The sequence below is a fragment of the Orbicella faveolata genome, unplaced genomic scaffold (genome assembly GCF_042242905.1).
Source record: "Orbicella faveolata isolate gen_17 unplaced genomic scaffold, um_ofav_v1 contig_46, whole genome shotgun sequence".
NCBI lineage: Eukaryota > Metazoa > Cnidaria > Anthozoa > Scleractinia > Merulinidae > Orbicella > Orbicella faveolata.
This window is the reverse complement of record NW_028301576.1, coordinates 26,097,252-26,122,774: the sequence shown is the minus strand read 5'-3', so window position 1 is coordinate 26,122,774 and position 25,523 is coordinate 26,097,252. Positions and strand designations below refer to the sequence as shown.

Below are 25,523 nucleotides of genomic sequence, written 5' to 3'. Positions count from 1 at the left end.
ATGCGAACGCAAATAGCAGGTGATGAAGGTACAGCCCTCAATCGGGCACACTGTAAAAACGGGGGTTCCTTTTTGTTCGCATGCCCCTCTCGTCGACAACCTTCACGAGGATATCAATATCTCATGGATCGACCTTAACGTGATTCTTTTTAGATCGTAAATGGTGTTTGAAATGGCACGTGAGAACATTGCAGTCCTTGATTGGGCAAGGCTTGTATGATAACCATGTCTTTCCTTTCCCTATCTTCCTCTTGTCGGCGGACTGCATGAGGGTATCAGTTTGTTGTGAGTCAATCTCACTGTTGTGCTCTTTGGATCGCAAGTGGCGTCTTAGACTAGACCTGTAGAAGTCGCAGCCTTTCAATGGGCAGTGACCAAGCTCAAGGTGCGAACTAGAAGACATCGCGCTTCTACTAAACAAGGGGCCTCTAGCTTTTTATAAAAGTTTTCAGCGACGTAAATATGGCACCTGTTGCAGGTAAAATTGAATTTTAGCAAAATCAGAGACATGGTGGCTTAGAGTCTTCTTTTGTCCTCGACTTTAGAAATCAAACAATGACTGTGCATAACTTGGAGCTTTACAATAGTAACATCGTCACACGAGCCAGAATGAGTAAAGTGCGTTGATGTTAAGCATATACTCTGGTACATCAAGTCAACAGATACTATTACTACTACTTTTGTTACTATTATTATTACTACTACTACTATTACTACTACTATTACTACTACGACTACTAATATTAATAATACTAATAATAATTATAATAATAAAATAATAATAATAATAATAAAAAGGATTCACTACTATAGCGTCAGGTTAATAGTTTTACGAGTTAACTATTTTGGCATAATGCGATGCCCGGTGTCTGATGTCTTGACTTGTTACTCGATGGCACTTTTATGTAGGCCCTCAACAAAAAAAAATAAACAGCCTGACATATAGAAGAGTATTGCTTCATTAACTTCCTTTTGTTTGAACTCTGGTATACAAATAAATTTATACTGGTTGTCTATTGTACTATAAATATGTCATCATCGCTACCCGACATCCCTTCTATTCTTTACTGTGGTATTGGTGAATCGACTAGAGAATCAAGGGAACAACTCCTTCGATCAGAGACTTTAGAGGCTGCTTTAACCAGGTTGATCACTACCACGGGGATCATTCATACAGTGGCCTACAGAGAACACTTTGCAAATCGCCAATACTGTATCATAAATTACTCCTCTTGCTGGGTTGAGAGTAATTTTGTCGGTGGATTCAGAAATAGTTTTGTCGTGGGAACCAAAATAGTTTTGTCAGTGGGCTAAGATTTCTTTTGTCGATATGTTTAGAGGTATCAGGATCGCTACAGATTGAAACAGTTGTTCATGTCGTGTTACAATATCCAACAATAATAAATGTAACCACCCAAAACTGTTTTAATTTGACCACCACATTATTTACTGTTGCTAAATAGTGTTATTAAACGATTTTGGGCTTCACCCACTTTGGACTATTTATCAGGTGATGCCTTAATTGATGTCTTACAATTTACAATTTTAATATTTACCTTGTTTTAATCTTATGTACATACCTAATGCTACAATAAAACATTATGTTAGCCTAGTGCAACAAAAGTATATTTTATACTGGCAACATGTCATGCAAAATTCCAAAAACTAGAATTGTTCAACACTTTTAATTCAGAACGAATGTACACCGTCCTCTTATTTAGATTTAACAAGCAAGTAAAGGAAGAGAAAAGAACTACTGCAATTTAGGATAGGCAATCACAAACTGAGGATTGAAACTGGTAGATATGATCAAATTCTAAGGTTTAACAGACTCTGCCCTATTTGTGAATCTAATCTAATTGAAGACGAATCTCACTTTCTCACATATTGCAAAAATACTGCGTTCTAAGAGATGAATTTTATAGAAAAATAGGACATATTGTTCCGACTTTTCAACAATTATCTTCATTTGCAAGCCATCGGCAAACTCAGTATGACTTTTACAAATCATTATATTAATATTTGCAAAATTCAGTTCATCTTCCTGTGATCTATGCAATATTCCTCTCACATATCAAATCCAAGTAATTTGATTGCTATATTAGAACCTTATTATATTTTCATGAAAAAAATTACTGTTTTAGTTTTAGTTTTCAAAAGCTTTTGCATCACTACGTATTTATGGTCATACAAATAAAGCTAGCTGTTGTTGTTACAGAACTAATGGCACAAATAATGGTTATTGTCTACGTGCTTTGAGATGTTCAGGAAACTATTAATTTGTGAACGATCAATTAATTAATCTATTTAGATTTTTCAACTTTGAGAAGAGGAGACTAAAAAACTAATTGCAACAAATGATTTCACCTGATACCGAATTCATTTTCTCTAGCAGTACTAAGAGAGAAAGCAGCAATATACCTGGACCAAATTTGTTTTAAGAATCTAGTTGCTTTTGACGCTGCAAATTGCAAAACAAGGTGAAAAATTTACAATAACTCATAAAATTTTTCTGATTCATGTAAAATAATTATCCTTTTGTGCACTGTAAGCATGAATTAGCTTGCTCGGCTGCCTGGCTGTTCAAGTTGTACCACTGAGGAAATCGCGAGAGGTTGTACGCCTCAGGGCAACCTAACAAGAGGAAACAGAAACAGCTCCATTCAATTACACAATCTCTAAGCCAGTGTTTGAGAAGCTCAGTGGAATTTTGTCTCTAATAGAATTTTAAAATCTTTGATGAAACCATCTATGATGTTCAGTTGAAACAGATACACAAAACACTGAGGAATCTTTCGCTTTCTTCATTTAAATTGTAACATCATGATACCAAATGCAGTAATTATATTTAGGTAAGGTTTACCTGTGTAATCGCGCCAGTGCAAACGATCCACAAGGAATTGAGTCTTGAAGAAAACAGGATCCCGATTCAGGGAATAAGAATGCAAATTGCAAGCATTGTCATACACAATCAGAAGGGGTGCTGAACAATATGAAATTTGCTATTATTTAGTAGTTAACAATGTCTCTTTGTACAGCATATTATGTAGCAGATTTATCTTTACCATGGACAGTCTATAACACATAATAGGGAACTATCTAGTTTATACAAAACACCATTTAGGCCACAAGTTCATGAGAATAATGATGGATACTTTTAGAGAAACATGTTCTAAAGACGGTAAATGGGATGTTGGGAGATTCATTGCAAAGCATCATGTTAAATCCATATGTTATACCTAAGGAGCAGAGAAAGGAGACAAGATAGAAATTGTTCAGAAGAACGTGTAACCAAAAAATGCCTAGATAATGGTTTGTAAAAGAAAACCATGTGACAGACTGCCTTTACCACATATAGTATTGAGGAGATTATTGCACAGATAGGAACTGTTCAACAATTCCATAACCACAAGAAAATGCATATTTTGACACGCTATATTAGTCTATTAACAAACATTTTTCTTCCCATTAGAATTAATTCTAATGATAAAACTGTCCACCAATAGATGAATACTGGCATTTCTGACTGTGAATATGAATAAAATTGCTACAAAGATTTCACATGAGGTAAATTATGTCCTACCATGTTGACAATGTAGCAGGAAAATCCCAGGAAGAAGCGATGGATGTCTACTACTCCTTTTCGTACAAATGTTTGGGGAAACTTCTTCAAAGGAATAATCACCACAACTTCTCACAATTGGCAATGCAGGGAAGTATTCAAGATCATGAGCCTGGCTTGTATTTTGTGACACATCATCAGTTGACACTACTGATATCAAAAGCTGTTCTACAGATTCCAAGGGTTCAAGAACACTTCCAGAGGACATTGCTGATGCTCTGCCTCTACAAACAGGATGGACCCTGAGCAAGCCAAGAAGCAATGTAAGATTTTCACAGAAGGTAAAGAATACCTGACGGCACGGTTCTCACTTGGGGAAAGAAGTGGGCACAAAGCCGATCCTGCCCAAGTTGCGGTAGACATGCGAAATGCCAAAAATGAGTGTAATGAACGTCTGTTCACTGGAGCAGAGTGGATGACGAAAACCCAAGTCCAGAGCTTTATCTCACGACTAGCAGCATGACTAGCACCTTTCATCTGCCTGTAAATGTAGCTCAGGTCCATCCATCCATCCCTCTGTCTGTTTGTCTGTCCATCTGTTTGTCCATGCTTATTTAAAGCAACCCACTAAAACAACTTTTTCTACATCTTAATGTAATCTTAGGCAAATATCTTGTATAAAAAACACAAATGGGATGAGGTCATTTTTTACTATCACCCACATGGTGTGGGTGACACCATTTCAGTTTATGGGTCACCAGGCAATGCAGCCAAATTCCTTGGTCTGTCTAACAGTCAAGAGAAAATGCCTCCGGCAGGAAAGCATGCAATGAATTTTTTTTAACATTTTATAGATCGTATAAGATTTATTTCCAATACCGTTTGTCCTAGCGATTATGTCCATGTTCATTGTCAGAAACATTTGGAAACATGGGTTTCTGATGCTATAAAATAAAACGTCTGGCAAGACCAACTCTGGCTATCACTTATAACTGTACAGTTCATCGGTCATACTAACAAGGTTTGCAATTGTATTTTAATTTGTTATTGTTATTACGTCCATGGTAAGCAGGCTTTGAAAGCATCCCTGGCGTGCTTATTTAGAAGCGATCAGTGAACGCTTTTTCAAGAATTACTTATATTGTATAAAGTCAAGGAGAATGTTAATAGCAAAATTGTTGCCCTCTTGAAGTGGTGTCCCTTTAAGAGGGATTCATCCGTAATGTTGTTTTTTGGCGCAATGACAAGTCAAATCTTAATTTAATAAACCATTCTTTTCTGTTCAACAACGGAACTCAGTGACTGGTACTGCTATTTTGTCGGCTACCATCTCTGTATGTTCTAGTACCCTTTCTTCTATTTCAACAGTAACACATTCCATAACCACTAACTCAGCCTGTGTCACACTATCAACTAACCTCCCACCATCACACACATCCTCCACTGCCATAACTACTAACTCAGCCACTGCCACACTATCAACGTACCCCCCGCCATCACATGCATCCTCCACTGCACTTACCCTCAATCCTATTTTATCATCGTCACTTCCTATCACTACCTTGCCACGCACCACAAATATTAACTCAATTTCTGCACCCATTCAGGTTGCCACTACTGCTTCACTCTCATCTCCAGTCGTGTCTTCTAACCCTAACTACCTTTCCACTCCTTTGCCATCAACTTCTGTGGGTAGCAGAAAAAATGTGCAGGCTCAATCATCTTCTTCTGTCATTTCTACTAACTTAACAGCTCATCCCTCTTTGATGTTTACAGCAACAACAACTAGTTCGTCCTGCGGGGAGTACTCCCAGAAAAATCGGATGGGTGTGTGTGGCCTGCTTCCCAAAACCCTTACCCTATTTATGACCAAAATCTGCAATATTCCCTACCCTATTTATGACCTGACCCTAAAATCAAAACCCTGCTTCAGACCTGTGTTAAAGTTAGTTCCCTAGTTTAAACCAATGTTAAATTACCGTAAACATATTTTGTTGATTTTCTTTTCGATAATGATGAAAAAGTGGCTTCTTCTTAAAAACATACCCATATCAAGACTGCAGTGCAAAAACCATACCCTATTTATGACCAAAATGGCCAAAATCAGCTAAAGTTGATACCCTATTTATGACCAAAACCGCTAAAAAACCATACCCTTTGGGGCCACACATACCTATATAGCCCATATAAGGGAGTACCCCCCCCCCCGCCCCATTCCTCGTCAGCTTCAGTGCAGAAAACAGAGACACAACTAGTGGCATACATAGAGAACAACACAGTCCAGGCACTTGGAGTGCCGTTGGAATCATGCAAAGTAATTCACGGCAAACCCATACCCAAGGGCAGTATCTGTGTTCAAGTATCCCAGATGAGTGGAGCCAGCATACGAGCGCCAATTGTTCTCAGACGTGAAGATGAGAACTCTTTCTTTTGAACCAGCATGTTCTTCGCACTGCCATTAAGTTGTTTGTTCAGTTACATGTATTTAAAAAGTACAAACAGTGTGAAAATATCCTCTTACGCCATCGGTACTTTATGTTGACTTAAGGTGACTGATCACAGTTTTTGATACCTGTGTTTCATTCATCTTTTTCTCTAAAAGCCTTGATCCCATGGTTGCCAAAAATGGCAAAATAAAGGATAGGTACTCCAAAGGTTGGAAAACTGTGTTCAGTCACCTTAAGTTGTTATACTAAGCTTAAAACTGGTCTTTCCAATAGAGTTTGCATGTTTTTTTAGTACATTTGTCTCAGTAAAACAGAGGGATTGGCAATTTTGATTATTTTTCAATTTATTATTTTTTCACTATTTCAAGTTCTACTTGATTTTATTTTACCACTTGTTGACTAAGTTACCAATAACTTTGTAAGAGTTTCAAGCCAACAGTGTGTAGGACTCTTTTAGGAAAACGTTATACAAACAACTCTGGGAAACCATATTTTGAGCCTTTAAAATAGGAGTATAAAAATAATTAGATTTCCATTGCATATGTGATGTACGAAGCTTAACGTTTCAGTGAGGGGAAAAAATTTAAGACATTTGTAAGGAGCAGTTTTGGCTGGAACTGCGCATGCAGTATGTTTGACCACTGTGTGGGCATAACCATAAACTCTGGTAATATCAACAATTTGTTAATTACAGGTACTGCATCCGGAACTCCTCCTTAAGCTTCTTAATATTGACTGTGGAATTGAAATTGTTACATGGCAAACATCAGTGGAATATCATGGATTTTTAGAATTAGATTTCAGGAATGTGGATTTGGGGAATTGAACTAATTTTCAAATTTGCAACTTCTTACCCTTATTAAATAAAGACCTAAAGATATAAATTCCGACCTTTTCGTATGGAAATAGGACCAGGTAGGGGCAGCATAAGCTATCTCACCGATTTCGATGAAACTTGGCCAGTTTGAAGGGGTCCACCCAAAACTACTTCAGTCTAAGTTTAAGAAAATTTGGTCAAAACGGGGGGAGTTGACCACCGCCCTTGTTTTTTCAACAAAAATGGCCAAAAATCACCTAAAACATGGTCAAAAGTATAAAGCTTTACTGCTATAAGAATTCAGCCAAATCTTTTCAAATTTTCAGTGAATGTTGTCCTACCAAAAGACAAACTATTCTCTACCTTTCGTTCTTCTACGACTATTTGCTATCACAAGTCATCTCAGACAAGACCCCCTCTCATCCAATAGTGAAAACTATTGAAATACCCAAAATTTAGCCCAAAATATCTCCAATGGCGGAGCATGCTTCAAAAAACAGAGCATACCGTCTAAAAGGTGGGACGTCATTCTAACATTATCTGCAAAAAAACTTTGGGCACTCACTGAATTATTCCACAGGAGGGCTGCAAACACTTCATCCACCACAGGGTACCCGCGTCAATTTTTTCATTATAATGCGCAAATTTGGTAATTATGACACAGCAACAGACAGAAAATGCCACAAAATGGTAACATACCATAAACTTTAATGAAACAAAACCATTTTGAAGGCTTTTGTTTGTCCTAAGCCATGACCTACCTCCAAGATACTGGCCAACTAATGGTTACATGTGTGGTTTATTCCCAAAGATATAGTATTATACAAGTGGTACCTTTTTAGATGTCACCTGTAGTCCAATCAAATTGTGTCAATAATGTGGTTCCTCTGGTACTATCACTGGTGAGATAATTCACATCGAGAAACCAATGTTTTTAAAAAAAAAGAAAAAAGACAACAATCTTTAGCCCATCAATCAAATTCATGAAACCAACAATTTTATGTTCTGGAAGAAGATGAGATAGATATCCCTTTTTCACAATCTGCAGAGCATTAAGCATTTTCGGTCTAAACAATATTATGAGGAAACTGATCCACTCCAAAAGATATACATGGGCAGTACCTTAATATTTTGTGTCGCCTTGGAATAACTTTCACTATTCAATAAGTGCATGGCGGTTCTTTAACAACATTAGCAAAAAGAAAGTATTAGGGTACAGACACTATCAAGCTGTTACATTTGAAACGTGTTCCCAGCCAGCTGACGCCAGTTTGGTGTTAGAGTTGACACGTTTTAAAAAAAAACTAGACGCTTTGCTGTGTGTACCCAGGCAGTTGTTATACTGAGAAACACTAGCTATATTGCAATTGAGCTAATGTTCTGCATTTGAAGTTGTACCAAATTCAACCGAATTGATGTGCTTAGGCTATTCTGCTTTTGATTGCATTTCTTGGAATCGATTAATAGTTTATTACTCATTTGCAGGTCTTTAGGGTGTGAAATGAGTCAAGGTCTTTGTATCAGTCTATAAACATTTCAGTCTATTTTCCTTAGCCTTTGTCGTTATTTGCGTTTCCCAAGCAAGCGAGACAATTTGAATTTCACAGTGATGGCGGTGCGTGACATAGACCTATGAATGCGTTTGTCGAAATCATATACTTATCTCGTGATTTTTAGCCCATTCAGAAGTTAAAGTATTAGGAAAAGTGCTTATGTAAATGCTTGTTTGTTCAGTACAGATAATCAGTCGCCTTGATAGCTATAGCCAAAGTAAGTTCCAGATGTTTACACTATTTTCCGGCCGCAATGTTGGCATACCGCGGAGGTACACCAACATGGCGGCTCCATACTGGTCTCTGTAAATTTGTGCAAAATATTTCAACGAATATCTGAGCTTGGGAAAACACACAGACTTAAAAATTAGAGGAGTGTCATCTTTATTAATCTCCTATAACATCACAATTTCTTGATTTTATCCACTAAATGGTTTTCGAATAAACTTTTAATTGTATCAGGATTGCATGACAGTGCAAGCCAAGAATTGTTTTGCTGGGGTCAACATACATTAGTTTCTTACAGCTTAAATGTACAATAATTCGCTACATGAGTTTCACTCTTGTAAAGACGCATTACTCTGTTACAAGAAAATAACGAGAGAATATCGTTTAGTTTGAGATTTTATCTTTGTTATACTTCACGAAGTTTCTCAGAGCGTTTTACTTGGGTGTACTCGAACAGATACATTTGTAAACAAATTCTCTAACCTTTCTGCTCTTGTTGTTCAGACGTTCTTGAGTTCGTGCTGGGATTCTGCTTGGTTCACGATCATGTCTAAAATACGATGACGCTTCTGAAGATGCTTTTTATCAAGTTGAAGAGTTGATAGCCCTAGTTGATGGCTCCTTTGGTATAAAATGATTCTTGACAAATTCACTCAAAATGTTCGCTCGTAAATTGATCTCTCGTAAGGCTTGCGGACCGACCTGTTCCGAAAACGCTTAACGTCCTTTAGTGTTGGTCTACCTTGAACAGTGTGTTCATTTGTATGTGATTTCATCGCCCTAGAAATCATGGAATCGGTCCTAACTTTTCATGATGACAACTGCTGTAAATTCCATGTGTTTTGCACAGGTGACGCATGCGCTTTAGAGACCAGACGGCGATTTGTGACTGAACATGGAAAAAAATGGAGCAGAAATTTAAACCCAGGCCTCACTGCCTGGGTAAAAACATGAAAGTGAACAATCATTATTGGATCAGTCACAGGTACAAACCTATCATTATTGTTTTGCACACTTGAACTGAGATGGATATCACTTGTTTAAAGCCAGCAGAATATTGAGCATTTTTAAATTACAAGGGAACTGATTACCATCTACACTGAACAACACTCATCATATGCTATGCTCTGAAAGACGACATGTATGGTAATCTACTTTGTTGACATATTGTATGGCGGATCTGTTGCACTGTAACCAAAGGAGCAAAACGAAAGTAATTAGGTTTTCGGGTACATTTTAAACATGTCCTGAGGTGTATGCTGTTTATAGGTGCGATGCCAGTTTGGTGTAAGAGTTGACACTTGTTAAAAACCATGAAAGTGAACAATCATTATTGGATCAATCACGGGCACAAACCTGTCATTATTGTTTTGCACAGTTGAACTGACATGGACACACACTTGTTTTTCTAAGAACGTGTAATTTCTTTTTTTTATCGCCAACTGAGCCTGATATGTTCTTAATGTGTTCTTAGGTATATAGTGTTTCAATTAATAAATCAACACAGACATGACCAGGAAACCTTGTTTGCTGTGATAAGGTAACTGGAAACTTGTGAATGAGCAAAAATTCATTACATCTTATACACGTGAAATTTGTAACAGGTGTAATTTTTTTATTTTCAAATTTGAAGACGTCACTTGGAAGCTAAGAATTTGATAACTGTAGGGTGGTTCATGTAGCAGTACCGTGATGGGAACAAAGTGTGTGGTGTGTCAGGCAATTATATTATGAAAATGAAAGGGCTATAAAGTTGATACATTTGAAACTTGTACCAACTGGTGCACCGTGGTCAGTTTGGCGTGAGAATCCACATTTGTCTGAAAAAAGAAAGTGAATACAGTACTGATTATTGGATCAGACATGGGTGCAATCCTGTCATTATTGTTTTGCACACTTCAACTGAGATGGACATTCCATGTTTGAAACTAGCATAATATTGAGCTCTTTAATTAATATTAAGCATTCTAATTACAAGGGAACTGATTTCCATCTACACTGATGAACAACACTTGTCGTATGCCTTGCATGTGTCACATGTCACATGCTGTCATTATGAAGTGTACAAAATTGTCATAAATATGACCAGCTCTAAAATTTACTGCTCCTATGTCATGTATCCGGGAGCAACTCGAAAGTCAGGGACTATCAGAGCAGGCTACAGCCCTGGTCATGGACTCATGGCAAAACAGTGCAAAAAAGCAGTATAAACCCTACATTAAGAGATGGAAGCAGTACTGCAGTAAAAGGAAAATGGATCCCTTTTCAGCTTCTGTAGAAATGGGTGTGAATTTCCTAGCTGAGTTGTACCATGCTGGTGTAGGATACAGTGCCATTAACACTGCTAGATGTGCTTTGTCAACCTGCCTCCTGATTGATGGCTGTAAGAGCTTTAGAAGTCATTCTTTAGTGGGCAGATTCATCAAAGGGGTTTTTGAATCCAGACCTGCTCTTCCTAAATATTCTGAGACGTGGGACATTGAGCAAGTGTTTAGTTATTTGCAAACTTTACATCCTCCAGAATCTCTTACATTGAAAGATTTAAGTCATAAGTTGGTTATGTTATTGGCTCTTTTGTCAGGACAGAGATGCCAAACACTGCACTCTCTGAGTGTGTCAGATATGAAATTAAGCCCTGATAAATGTGTTTTTGTTGTCAAAACATTGTCAAAGACCTCCAGGCCTGGCAGGCACATTTCCAGCCTGGAGTTTGTTGCTTATCAACCAGATCCTCGGCTGTGTGTTGTTACTTACATGCTAAAATATGTTAAGAGGACCAATGCCTTTAGACAGGGTGCATCTCAGCTGCTTTTAAGTTACAAGAAACCAAATAAGCCAGTCTCGGCAGATACAGTTAGCAAATGGATTAAACATGTACTAAGCAAATCTGGCATTAGCACTAGTCTGCTTAGTGCTCATAGCACCAGGTCAGCTTCTACCTCCTCTGCTAAGGCAGCACAGATACCTCTGGATACTATTACGAGGAGTGCTGGATGGTCAAATTATGATACCTTCCTGAAATTTTACAACTTGCCTGTTGTCAGCCAAAATAACTTTGGAAATGAGCGTTTGAGATCTTGTACCCCTTAAGGTCTTGTTATGTGCGTATTGTACAGCAATACAAATTGCTTCAGTTTCGTCACCTGACTGTTGTTTCTTTTTCTTATGTGTGCTCCTAGTCACATGGGCTTTAAAGTCTCACGTGACTCCGAAACGACCAATGACCAATGATGAAGTAGAATTCAACAATTAAACGAGACTTACCTGTAAGGTGAAGTTTGATAGGGATTCTACGAGTCATTGGTCGGGAGTGTAGGAGTTACGTGCCCACCCTATTATAAACCATTCTATTTACTGTACTACCCACCCTTCATTCAGTTTGTGTTACTACTCGCCAATTTGAAAATTGATCTCCCAGGTTCTCTCACATAACTCCTACACTCCCGACCAATGACTCGTAGAATGCCAATCAAACTTCACCTTACAGGTAAGTCTCGTTTAATTGTTGAATTTCCATCCGTGATATTTGAGTGGGATACTTGTAGTTTTTTTATTACCAGCAATCGACAGAGGAAATGCTGTGAGCGAAGAAACCATGTTGACAGCTTAACAGCAAAATGATCAAGAGCGCTGCAATCTGTTACTTCACTCCCATAATCAGTGGGAGATGCAGTGTTGTAAGTGCAAAATGCATTTGTAATGTGAAAGAAAAGGCTTTGCCAAAGGCTTCAAACTTGATTTGCCAGAAACGTGATATTTGTGATAGAGCGATTTCAGGTTTGTAAATGTTCAAAGGCTGAAATGACAGAATGAGATTGTATAACACATGTTCAATTCTTGATGCACATTATCCTACTTTCTTTCTGGTATATCAAACATAGCGTTCTTCTTCAGTGCAATTTGCACTCAAGAAAAAAAGAAAGGAAGTAGCCAGGAAAGTGAAGATGAAATTGATAACAGTAACAAAGAATTAAAATCAAGCCAAGTACCTCATTCCACTTCACAGCAGTGGCTCAATGGGAATTTGGCTTCTGTCGACAAAGCCCTTTGCCCTGCAAATTCCTATTGCGTTGCACTAAAGACACCAAACGGTGCTCCCGCAAGTATGATTTCTGTGCACAAAGCACCATTGAATTGTGGAGTAGACGCTATCATGGATCAGGTAAAAGCATCTTGTTTAGAATGCAGACTGTTTATTTATGAGTGTACACATTAAAAACGAGAAACGAAAGCAACACTTATTAATAGTCAATTAAATAAGTTTACAGTCTTAAGGAAAACAAAATATATGGCAATTAAATAAAGTGCTGGCTGTCTCGAACAACCCTAGGGGCTAGAAGAGTCAGACAGCCAGTTAAAATCTTCCAAATTTCCAACACAGTTTTTAAAATGCTCTATTTTATGCCTTTTAGGTTCAATTCCAACAAGGAAAGGAATGTCCTGCCATGAAAGAGCTTTATAAAGTTTTAAAAGACCACAAAAACCAACATATGCAGGACCTCGATCTATCATTGTTTTGGCATTGCTATAAAGAAGAAGCCAGGAAAGTTATTGGCGATGATATCGACTTAATCAGTACACAAGAATTGGAAGAGTGTGGCAAAGACAAGGTAGTGCGAGTTACCATCATCAACTGGCACAAATCCAATACACTCATTATTGTGTTTAACCATGTGACAGGTAAGAAAAACGTCTTTTTCCGTGGATGTGGTTGGCCAAACAAAGCTGTTTCTTGGTGTGCGGAGGACAAGCTGTGGATCACTGTAATGAATCAGTTATTTGAGTCATTGTATGGAAAGGATACACTGAAGTACATGTATGTCCCAGGTCAGGGAACGAAGGTACACGACTGTGACAACCCCATACCTGTGTTTTACTATGATCAAAAGGTATGGGGGAAAATTATGCAAGTTATGTTGCTGCCATCCAGTCAGATTTCTCTAAGCCAATGAAGTCTTTAAAAACTGAGCTGGATATGTGTCCTCTTCAGTCTCAAAAGATATCCACTCTCTCACTGGATTCTGGAAATGTCACTGATCTCCCAGGTACATTTGCCACTGAAGAGATGCCCGCTCCTTCATTGGATCCTGGAAATGTTACTCCTCTCCCTGGTACATCTTTCTCTGTCATTTCTGACAACAGTTCACCTTCAAATAGAGGTAGCCACATGCCAGGAACTCCAACAAGCTCTGCTAGAACAGTGTCCATGCCAGAATCAGTGGTGTCTACCAGTGCCTCCTCTGTCTTCCTTGCTTACTTTACTTTGTCAGATCAATCTCAGATGATGTACTACATAGATGATTGGCTAGCAACCCTTGCAAGACTGACAAGAAAGAACCTGAGCAACATTGCTATGCCTCCACCAGCTGCTGGACCTCCTTTCAGTAGTGGTATCACTGTAGCATTTGGAGCATACATTGAAAGTGACCCCCTCTCGATGAAAGAAAGCCCTGCGGAAGGATTAGTAAATGAGGCTGAGAAAGCATTCAGAAGTGACCTGCATTCCCACCAGAGGCCTACAGGTGTTGTGATTGGAAATCTAGGAACATTTTTTAGGGATGGGATCTCAGTCTTAGGTAAATTCTGTGAGATCTCATCACTTTGATTATCTATTCTTAGTGAAGAAAGGTGGCTAACGGAAAATTATGACGGCCTTAGTGTTGATGAAATATCCTCCATTAAAGAGGTGCTGTGGAATTGGAGGACAAGCGAGCCCATTGTGAGAGCTTGTTGGAAGTCCCTTGATGTTTCATCTTTCTCCACTCTTGTTGGCGAGAGTTACCTAGATAATTTTGTCATTGATGTCACTACATGGCACTGTCTTCAGGATTGTCAAGTGCATTCAAAAACACTTTACCTGGCATCTGAAGTCCACACCTGGCTGGAGACAACCAACCATCAGTTTATTCAGAGAAAGCTTGAAGAAGTAATTTCAGGTGCAAGAGAGGAAGAATTAAAACTCATTCTGTCCACTACATATGAATGAGTCACATTGGGGTTTAATCATAATGGATCTGCTCAACAGGAGGTTGTTGTTTGATGATGGCTATAAACTGCAACCTGATAGGTGTTTATTGCCCAACGTCAAGAACATGCTTGATATTTTCCAGCAGTTAAGGCCTGGTGCCCTATGCTTTCAAAATGCCTTCTGGGATTCCATTCACCAGTTTGACCGTTTTGTATGCCATCTCAACATGGATGTGCAAGAACAGGTCAGGGTACTGGAAGCTGTGGTGTAGGTGTGATTCTGGTAGCAAGAGACTCTTTCAAAGGGTGTGGCAGGGACAGTACATCAGTTTGGATGGAAATACACAGAAATGAGACCTTTGAGAAAACAGTTAATGATTCAGATTATCAAATGGGGCTGTACTTAGGTCTATAAGCTTTGAACAGCCATGGAGATGTTGATAGATGTCCAGGGCTGTCATTCAGTTTTTAAACAGTTGTACCATGTAAAGATTTACCTGTAGCATCACACTATTCTCTAGCTTCTCACTTGATCACCCATAGCATGAAGTAACCTCAGCTGTAACAGTATGGGTTATAGCCCTAAACAACAGCCCTGGATGTTAACTATGAAGAACTCATTTACTGTCTCATAAATTGCCTCTTATGGGCTGGAAGCAACAGAGCTTGGCTTTCTGAGGCTGCAACAGATGTATCAGAGGATCTGCCCTCAGTAGCTCCTATGAAAATTTGTGGAAGCTGTAGGAAAAAACTAGATCATTGTAAAATCTCTGTTAAGGAAGGGAAAGCCATTACTGCTACTTTACCTGCCATAAGTATTTTTCTCCCTCACAACCCAGGTAGCTGCCAAATTTGCTGTCATTCAAAGGGTAGGTCTAAAAGACAACCTACAGACAATTTTGTTTCTAAATATCTTCTTGACCAGGTAGCAAAGTGCCTTAAGGTGATTGTTAACCGCAATTCAATCAGCCAAAGTGGGGCAAAAGAGCCTCTTTCAGGTAGCACCAAAACTTCAGAGCACGTTTGATGATGTTGAAGTCACAAGCTTCCCATTAGAGCTCTGTGAACCAGAGCATCTAACTTCAATATTGTTATGTTCAGTGTGCATGGGTGTTCCTAGGCATCCACTTCTCAGGGTGTGATCATATGTTTTGTGATAGCTGCATTAAGGCCTGGCTGAAAAATGCAGGAGCTTGTCCCTGCTGTAGATCTGTTCTGGACAGTGCTGACATAGAGTCCTTAAAAGGGCCACTTTTTAAAGTTTATAACCTTATAAAAGTCAAATGTGTCTTCTCGTGTGTTGGCTGCATATTATTGTTCATGGCGTAATTATCTTCACAAGGTAATTGATTATGCTCATGCTCATAATTATCTCTTGCTCATAATTGAGCAAGAGATAATTCAGCATGAGGATGGGCCAGGAACTGTAGGTGGACTGAGTGGAGAGGGGAATGAGGGTAGGAACAAGATTTTTCGCCATTTCAGAAAGCATCTTTCTAGAAGAAGGGACTCGTATGGCTCACTTAGGGATGTAGTTTGGTTTCATTGGCTTTACACCAGCCCTGCTTTCCAGCAGCTGGTAAGTGTTTTTCACACCCAACAGAGGTGCTCTGTGTGTTTTCAGGTTGGTCACAACAAGAGAACCTGTCAAACCAGTACCTAATGTATTTTAGACATTTAATGTCTAATGTCTAATTATTTTTTAGAGGTCCTTCTGAAAACCACCTCTTGGAGGCCTCCTCTTAAAATATTGATTAATATTATTATTAACGTTTGTGAGACTTTTTGAGCACAGACCATGTTACACAATGTACTTGATACCTTTAAGAAATATGTAGTTACACTGTTTATTCACCAGTTCTTGATGTTAGTGAGGATTTTAGAGCGCAGACCATTTTACACAAGTGTGATTACATTAATTGTGGATATGTCGTATCTCTTTACAGGGGTAAAGTCCTCATATTTGACACCACCAAGCACAAGTGTGTTTTGGCAAATTAGAGATGCAAAATGATAGGTATGCTCACCTATGCCAGGGCAGTCTAGAACTTTCCGGGTTTTACTCAAGACATCCAGTAAATAAAAGGAATCATCCTTACAGGTCTGGCAAAATCTATTTTGGATTAAACTTTTTGAATGTCTCTTTGGCAATTGCAGTCCATTGAAAAGTATCGCAAATCTTGTTCCTGGTACGCAGGTTAGGGTGTGTCCAGACCTTGGACTTGGTGTGCTACCAGTCTCTAAAAATGGATATTCCTGATCAGAGAGAGTGCTCTTCGAAATCTTGGTCAGATAATTATTCTTCCTTTTGACTGGATCTAAAGTAACAAGCTCATTTGAGGGTTCCATGGTTCTGGTATTTATACCACCCCAAATGATAAGTTGCCCCTTCAACTCAGTAGACCGAGGAGAAAAATTGTGAGCAATGATTGTTCCTCCTTGGAGAGGTGGTAATGAGGCACCAGTTAGCTGAAAAATTAAATGCAATCAAAAATTTTACTCAAATTCTATCCTTGCAAGAAAAAATAAATAAACAGGATCAGGAAGCTTCAGCTTTATTATCATCACTTTTATATAATTTGCACTTAAAACTGTTAAACTTAAGCTTACTGTGGCTTTAGTTACAGATGTTATGACCACATGGTCTTCATCAAACTCGATCTCTATGACGTAAAGATCAGAGGCAGAAAACCATGTTGCCTCTTCTGTTTGTCAAGCTCCTCCATGAATATAGAAATATTTTTTCGTATCATCACCTTGAGCTTGGCCTTGGACAGCTACAGCTAAGAGGTTGGTCCATGAATGCCCTTCTGGAGGAAAAAACTGCTCTTTGCTACGACAAAATTGTGTTTTTTTTGGCTGAGTTTTCTCGTCGCTCGAATTATGTTTGAAAGGCTTAAATTTAAAGTTTCCAAACATTTTCTTGCTTCAAGTCAACGTTATAAACTGCAAATTTCCTTGAAAACACGAGAAAATACTCAGAATTGAATAATCATGACCACATGCGATTTTGGACTCTCTCTCTATCTCTGATTGCTGGATTGCAAAATTGCCATCTGTATACAGTTACTTTGACCTGGCAAGCTTTAAAGAATATCCATTGCCATCCTGCTTTCATGGTCACAGATGTTAGCAACTTCTTGGCATCGCTACTCAAAAGGCTGTTCAAAATCCACAGACAGCCATCCTGCTGCTATAACATAAAGATCTCTATCAAAACCCACCACAAAACATCCCGCTGAACACTCCGCCATTTCTGACGACGTTGAGCCATCATTGAAAAGTAAGCAGTTCAGTAGGTACATCATGTGTGGTAATACAAATTGTACCGCATTATGTTGCTAAAGATGGCAGTGGCTTTTGAAAGAAATCAAAATGTTACAGCAGTAGTGATGGCTCTCCCTGGATTTTGAATGGTCTTTTGAGTAGGTTTATCGAGAACCTGTTGATATCTCTGATGATGAATCGGAATGGTAATGGATATTTTTCTGTTAAAACCTGTGTCAAAGTTAACGGGAAGATGGACACAAAACGGAACATTTTGGATGGGCATCAAAATTCAAGAATCAAAGAGAGGGCAGACTCGTGTCTAAGTGACCTGTATGTAGTAGTTATTTCTTGTTTCCACTCTATTTTACACCTGAAAGTACGTCAAGGGAACTTGTGAGTTGAATCTTCTGCTGCAGTATTCACATCGATATGCCTCAAGATATAGCTCCAAAAATATTTGAAAGAAGCCAAGTGTCTCAAGTGCTACTTTTTGCCAAATGTTTAATCGTAATCCATAGGAGAATGCGTAGCTAGATAATTCTTGTTGATTTCGAGTTAGGTTAAGACAGAGAAATGGCTTTTGTGTATTAGTGGTTGTTCATGAAATCACCATAAATCGTAAAATTATATGTAAACAGTGCATCATCACAGAAAAAATATTGAAGTCCCCAAACATTTTATGGCTTTTTTGAGAACTTTGTTGATTACTTTCACTATCCATGTTAGAATAATGTGTATTTTTTTTTGGTATGAGTTTTATAATACCTCTCCTTTGAGTTACTGAAAGCTGACCGATACGATAAGCGTAGTTTATCAAATTTAAGAAACGGTCAGAGATATCATTCCAAAAGACTTTGTAAAATTCGGCTGGTAAACTGTCAGAGACTGGGGTCTTGTTGCATTCCATATCCTTAAGTGCTTTTAGACATTCTGCTTTATTTAGAAAACCTTCACAGCCTTTTTGTTCAGTTAGGTTTAGTTTTTTCTCCGTTTGCAAACCGAAGAAGACACTATTTGTCAGTTCATTTTGAGAACACTTGTTTGAACTGTAGAGGCGTTTGTAGAAGTTTTCGCACTCATTCAGAATTTCTTTGTCTGTACTGACAAAGTTTTCATGATCTAATTTTAATTGGCTTATTGTCCCTTGTTTGTAATGCCGTTTTTCTAGGTTTAAAAAGTATTTTGTATTCTTTTCACCTTCATTGTGCCATCAGCATCTAGCTCGCAAGATTGAACCTTTTGTTCAGTGTTCAATTATTTTTTCTAATTCTAATTTTTTTGTGTCTAAAGTGTGCAGAGTGTCTTTCTTATCCTTGTCCTCAATATTGTTGGATTCAACTAAGCGTTGCAAATTACTAATTTCCTTTTCAAGTTCTTCTTCATAACATGATATTTTTGCATTTTTAATTGTTGAATATTTTAGAGACTGTTCTCTAATTTTTAGTTTTGTCATTTCCCACATAAGGGCATCGTTGACGAAACAATCATTTTTGTACTTTCCTGAGTATCTTTGATTGTAGCTCGTATTTGGTTTATATAATCAATTTCTGATAGGAGCGAGGTATTAAGTTTCCAAAAACTCGGGCCTTTTTCATTTGAGTGAGTGGCGATCATGATTTCTATTAGAGAGTGGTCTGTTTTGTATCCAGTGGCGATATTAGGAGATTTAACATTACACATTAAGTTTTGCGTGACAAGAAAGAAATCCAAACGACATTGAATTCTGGGCATTTGCGCCGCCACGTATATCTGCAGTTGTCCGGGTTTAGGATTCGCCATGCGTCCACTAAATCAAGTTCAGCACAAAGCTCTTTTAATGTTTTAACCGATTCTACATGTGTTCTAGCGATTCTGCCCTTTTTATCTACATCCAGGTTCAAAACCAAATTGAAGTCCCCTCCAATTATTACATTGTCGCACTCAAAATCATTTAGATGGTCAAAAAAAATCGAAAAGAAGTTAGGATCATCCTCGTTAGGCGCGTAGTGTGGCTATGGTTACACATTTTTTATCTGTTGTGATATCACAGATAATAAATCTGCCGTTGGGATCCACGTATGTTCGTTCAAGTTGAAAATCAAAGTTGTTATTGAATAGAATAGCGACGCCTCCTTTAGTACTGGTGCAGCAGCTAAAAATTGTTTTGTATCCCCGTTCAGCAGACCATACAGGGATTGTTATTTCTGAGCAGTGTACTTCTTGAAGCATGTAAATTGAAAACTTTTTCCTTCTGAGCCAATCAAACATTTCCTATCTTTTTAGTCTATCCCCGAGTCCTCTCACATTAAGAGAACCTATTTTAAGATCCGTAAACAAAACAGAGAAGAAAACATTGGAAGAAAAACCATGCAGAAAAAGTAAGCTAATGTTATTTTGGTTATTATAGCAGAACATGATGTTTGTGTTTTTAAACAAACAAAATACATGCAAGAAAAGGCGACAAAAAGCACATATAAAAGCACACGTAAAAAGGTTCCATTGTCAGTTTGAGTCCCAGCAGAGTTGACTGTCGTAATCATAATAATAGGTAGATGGGTCAACTCATTAGTCTTTGCGATCAATTTGCACACGCTTTTTTTTTTTTAAAAATAGTCACTTAGAGAGAAGAGGGAAAGGAGGAAGTTAATTTAAGTAGGCTGGGATATTCTTATAATCGTATTTTTCGTTATTTATTAGAAGATATTGTCCAACTACCTTCACGTTTGGATGCTCTTGGGTTTCCCTTGCCTTCATCATCGCCTTGATTAACACTTTTCTTTCATCTTGTATTGCCTTCGCGAAATCTTTGGTAATGTAGGCATCAGGGTAGTTTTCTGAATGCTTTATCTTACCTCTTTTGCTCCAGATTTCGTTCCTGTCTTCACGGCTGATAAAGCGGGCGATGATCGGCCTGGATCTGTTCTCGATTTTCTTACCCACCCTGTGAACTGCACGGAATTTTATGTTCGATGCATCCAAGCCCATTTTGTTCTGAATTACACCACAAATCAGAGCTTTGCAATCCTCGCCTTTGAGCTCTGTGATATTGTTGAAACGTAGGTTTTCTCGTCAGGTGTACTGTTCTAGCTTGATGTTTTCTTCTCTTGCAGATTCCAATTTCTTTTCCAGCTGTGCTACTTTCATTCTGAGATTTTCCAGACCATCCTTCATGTCCCTCGTGTTTTCCTTCAACTTTTCCTTCAGCGTGTCCACCTCGCTTTGTGTAAAACTCACGCTTTCTTTCAACGATGTTACTTCGCTTTTCATCTCTTCAATCTCATGTTTAAATTCCTGTCTGAGTTTGTCGAAGTCGGCACCTAAGCTGACGAAGCCGGCTTCCATCGCTTTGATTAGAGTCGATAGAGCTTTTGATGTCTTCGTGGACTCCTTCTTCGTTCATCGTGTCGGACTCGCTGTGAGTCAAAGAATTTGATCCTCTCTGTTTTCTTTTTTTGCTTCTCTTATTTGCCATAAATTAGATATTTTGCATTTCCTGAACTTGAAATAAGCAATCGGTAATTGATTTAACTGTTACTTGCTTTGAGAACTGACATGAGCGCCCATACTTGGAGGAGCGTTAGAAGTTGCGTCTGTACGCCATGCTGCCGCATGCATTCTGACATTTTCATCTTTATGGTTATATTCAATTTGCTATTTATTTCTACAGCAAAGTGTCATCTAGGTAAACTGAGACTACCTTTTATCGCATTTTAATTCCAGATGATGACCAACGTGACGATGAAGTGTCATCTCAAGGTGACAATGAAGTGTCATCTCAAACGTTTTGTGGCCTTCATCAACAAAGTAAGTATTTTGGCTTTTTAGCATCAGTATTTTGCTCTAATGTTGTTTACCTAGTAAACGAAGTTTACTGTAAGTCATTACTTTGTCTTCAACCTCTATATGTGTATCAAAGACTATATTTCTGTTCATGTTCCAAAACACAAATGGTGATTATTGAGATGACCTTTTATCTGCAACTGTCTTACATTTTCTGTAAATGCTTCATTACTCTCTGAATGAAATCTGTTTTACTGTCACTACACGTATGTCAAATCAAGCTGTTCTCTCACACCATTCAACAATTTTGCTCTGATCTCATCTGCAGACTCTTCTTGTCAGCAAATGAGGAAAGTATACCATAAGTTATTAGTTTTTGTTAAACTTCTGTTCATGTGTAAAGAATCTATATTTACAAAATGTTACATTTTCATCTTTATGGTTATATTCAATTTGCTACTCATTTCTACAGCAAAGTGTCATCTAGGTAAACTGAGACTACCTTTTATCGCATCTTAATTCCAGATGATGACCAACGTGACGATGAAGTGTCATCTCAAGGTGACAATGAAGTGTCATCTCACATGTTTTACGGCCTTCATCAACAAAGTAAGTATTTTGGCTTTTTAGCATCAGTATTTTGCTCTAATGTTGTTTACCTAGTAAACGAAGTTTACTGTAAGTCATTACTTTGTCTTCAACCTCTATATGTGTATCAAAGACTATTTCTGTTCATGTTCCAAAAGACAAATGGTGATTATTGAGATGACCTTTTATCTGCAACTGTCTTACATTTTCTGTAAATGCTTCATTACTCTCAGAATGAACTCTGTTTTGCTGTCACTACATGTATGTCAACTCAAGCTGTTCTGTCACACCATTCAACAATTTTGCTCTGATCTCATCTGCAGACTCTTCTTGTCAGCAAATGAGGAAAGTGTACCGTAAGTTATTAGTTTTTGTTAAACTTCTGTACACGTGTAAAGAATCTATATTTACAAGATGTTACATTTTCATCTTTATGGTTATATTCAATTTGCTACTCATTTCTACAGCAAAGTGTCATCTAGGTAAACTGAGACTAACTTTTATTGCATCTTAATTCCAGATGATGACCAAGGTGACGATGAAGTGTCATCTCAAGGTGACAATGAAGTGTCATCTCAAATGTTTTATGGTCTTCATCAACAAAGTATTTTGGCTTTTTAGGCCCGGTTCAAACGTCAAACTTTACATGTGCCGAACCTAATACCAATTTGGGTCGACCCAAATAATTAAGTTTGACAGTTGATTCAAACGTTGCACCTAATTAAGTCGAACTTAATATTGTTAAGGTGAGCTTGACTCTACTGCGGTCAGCGGTTGTTGCTTATCAAAATGGTGGAAAAAATTGCGGGAAAGACAAACTGTGAAAATGAAGAGCTTGTTTTTCTTGCAAGTGCAATCAAAGAGGGTAGAAGAAGGCGCATCAAGATACCGTTAGCATTAAATAACCTCGTTGCCAGGAGAAGACAAGTTTAGAATTTGGCTTGCCTTCTATTGCTGCTTATTTCTCAAAGGAACATTACAGTTCCTTGTGCAGTTCGTTCTTGTCATCGGCTAACAAGAAATACTGGCTGGTGGGAAAATGTTACCAACACCTATTCAGAGGCAAGGTTTAAGAAAACATTCAGAGTATCCTGGGGCAGCTGTGGGTTTCCAGGAAATTCACACGAAGCAGTTATTTTTAAATCAACTGACCTTTGGACCCGTATCCAAGAGGGCCTAATTCTAGTAATTGGAAAACCTGCAGGAGATGTAACTGTTCCACCACCTATAGCGGGGGACTCTGCATTCCCTCGACGAACATGGTTAATGAAACCATACACTTATGCAGTCCTGGCACCCCAGCAACGTAACTTTAATTACCGCTTAAGCAGAGCCCGTATGGTTACAGAGGGTGCTTATGGACAACTCGAGGGTCGGTGGAGGGTGCTACTCCGAAAATGTGAAAGCAGTCAAGATACTGTGCACATTATGACATTGGCATGCATGGTTCTCCACAATATATGTATTGCACATGGAGATGCAATTTCAAAAAAGCTCAACTTGAGTTTGGATGCAAATGGTCAAAAGAGATATCGAGAAGATATAAGAAAACTGTTGGAAATGAGAAATTCTTCAAGCATCAGGGATTCGTCACAGGAGACAAATAAAGTCAGGAATGCACTTTGTGAGAAACTATGGATTGAGAAGGAAACTGGCAAAGTGTGTTAAATCAAATTAAATGTATTATTTTCACCGAATTATTTTGACATGATTGTATCAAATGCAAGACTAAATGAGGATTGTGAACCTGACAACCTTCAATCTCACCAAGCTAAACCTTACAACTAGAATAACATTACTTAAAACCCTTTAAAGGAGAACGGAAGGCTACAGGGTATAATTTTTGAAATGATCTGAAATTGTAGAAAGAACATAAATTACAAAGAATCGCCTGAAAAAAGTTCGTATTTCAGTGCAAATCAAATAGAAAACTAAGAGAATTCGCCGGAATTGAACATCTGCCATTTTGTTAGCATTCTCTTCCGGTTACTTCCAAATAAGGATTACCGTCCGCCATCTCGTGACGTCAAAGCGCTCATGCTTTCTTTCCTACTTTGCGTGCTCGCCTCCGCGTGCTATGTTTTGGTGTTTTCGCCCTTCATTAGTCGTGATTAGTTGCGGAAATTTGCAGCTATATTGTGTATAGTTTGGGACAACAGAACGCTTGATAATACAGTTACAAAATATGGCTGAGTTTGAAGCCTATTCCTTCGAACCCATATGAAATTTCTCGGATTCTGATGGAGAAAATACAGCTGACGGCCAGAACGAGCTTGCAAGGAGGGGAAATACCTCTTGGTGTAATTGCGAGCATTGTGAAAACTGGGAAAATCAGTAGTGGGAAGGTAGGGTGGGCAGGGCCGGGGTCGGAGCGACCAATGGGAGAGAGAGACTGGAACCGAGAAGTGGGGAACCAATGGCCGCTTGCAAGCTTGTTTTTGTTGGCATGGGTGACACCAGAGATGTTTATTTTCAATCCCAAAAAACCTTCTACATTTCCTACTTTGGTTTTGAACTTCTGGTAAGGGAGTGGGATTGGTATTACCAGTGTCACTAGCGTCACTGGTCAGACAAGTTTCGTCACCCAAAGGTCGAGGTTGAGATTGGGGTTTAAGTTCAGGTTTGGGCGAAGGACTATCTACAGTGTCAAATTGTAATTGAATTGATTGATTTGATTGATTTGTTGGTATTGGAGGGAGGGAGATGAGACTGGGACTGAGCGGGTTATGAGGGTCGAACCCACGCCCCGTCTCCACGCCTAGGTCCAGACCTAGTTCGAGGTTGAGTTCTGTGAAGAGACTTGAGCAGAGGAGGGGAGATTGGTATGAGCATTGGATATCAAAGATGGTCATGTGATTGTTAGGATAGGAAGGGTTAAAATGTAACTCAAACTTGAAACCGGAATCAATGTTTAAGTAGGGGATAGTGTTGGTAAGGCATTCTATCTTTGAAAAGTTTAGTCAACCAGAATTTGATGTCTTTTATAGGGCTGGTTAGAGTTGGAGGTAAGCAGACTGTTGCAGTGATTGTCATGGATAGGACTTCTTGCGCTAAAGTATCAGCGTAAATTAGAGGTCCTAACATTTGGTGTAACTTATGTACAAAGTCGTACATGACCTGGTGAAATTCAAGCCACACGTTACTCGATATGGGTATGGGTAAAGTATTCCAAGAAGGAGTGTATTGGTTATCATCACGACGGGTAATTGGGCCATGAACACGTGAGGACCGATTACCCCCACCCGATCTCCCTTAGGACAGAAAATGGTATTCAAGAATTGAGGCCCTAGGAGTGAGAGGTTACCAGGTAACCCGAGAAGTCCCTTGAAAGA

General features: G+C 38.6%; 2 protein-coding genes and 2 pseudogenes across 2 annotated transcripts; 2 read left to right on the top strand and 2 right to left on the bottom strand.

Moving 5' to 3' along the window:
* Positions 1-2,885: 2,885 nt before the first annotated feature.
* Positions 2,886-4,336, bottom strand: LOC149099223 (uncharacterized). The gene is made up of 2 exons (XM_089278289.1): positions 3,584-4,336; positions 2,886-3,239 (listed from the first exon to the last, which is right to left on the bottom strand). The coding sequence occupies exons 1-2, from the start codon at positions 3,828-3,830 to the stop codon at positions 3,121-3,123; spliced, it is 366 nt and encodes a 121-aa protein (XP_089134415.1). The 5' UTR covers positions 3,831-4,336; the 3' UTR covers positions 2,886-3,120.
* A 9,219-nt stretch (positions 4,337-13,555) lies between these two features.
* LOC149099222 (uncharacterized) lies at positions 13,556-14,981 on the top strand (annotated as a pseudogene).
* A 4,109-nt stretch (positions 14,982-19,090) lies between these two features.
* On the bottom strand, positions 19,091-23,204 carry LOC149099221 (uncharacterized; annotated as a pseudogene).
* On the top strand, positions 21,376-24,062 carry LOC149099220 (uncharacterized). The gene is made up of 6 exons (XM_089276779.1): positions 21,376-21,415; positions 21,544-21,627; positions 22,129-22,212; positions 22,712-22,795; positions 22,938-22,957; positions 23,125-24,062. The coding sequence occupies exons 1-6, from the start codon at positions 21,376-21,378 to the stop codon at positions 23,857-23,859; spliced, it is 1,047 nt and encodes a 348-aa protein (XP_089132905.1). The 3' UTR covers positions 23,860-24,062.
* Positions 24,063-25,523: the final 1,461 nt, after the last annotated feature.

What these genes read in the sequence shown, in the direction of transcription:
- LOC149099220 (XM_089276779.1), top strand. Translation starts at nt 21,376, where the DNA reads ATGAGCGCCCATACTTGGAGGAGCGTTAGAAGTTGCGTCT. An exon ending in TTGTGGCCTTCATCAACAAA is followed by an intron (nt 21,628 to 22,128) that starts GTAAGTATTTTG and finishes TCTTAATTCCAG; the next exon opens with ATGATGACCAACGTGACGAT. An exon ending in TTATGGTCTTCATCAACAAA is followed by an intron (nt 22,796 to 22,937) that starts GTATTTTGGCTT and finishes AATATTGTTAAG; the next exon opens with GTGAGCTTGACTCTACTGCG.
- LOC149099223 (XM_089278289.1), bottom strand. Translation starts at nt 3,830, where the DNA reads ATGTCCTCTGGAAGTGTTCTTGAACCCTTGGAATCTGTAGAACAGCTT. An exon ending in CCTGCTACATTGTCAACATG is followed by an intron (nt 3,240 to 3,583) that starts GTAGGACATAAT and finishes TCTGCTCCTTAG; the next exon opens with GTATAACATATGGATTTAAC.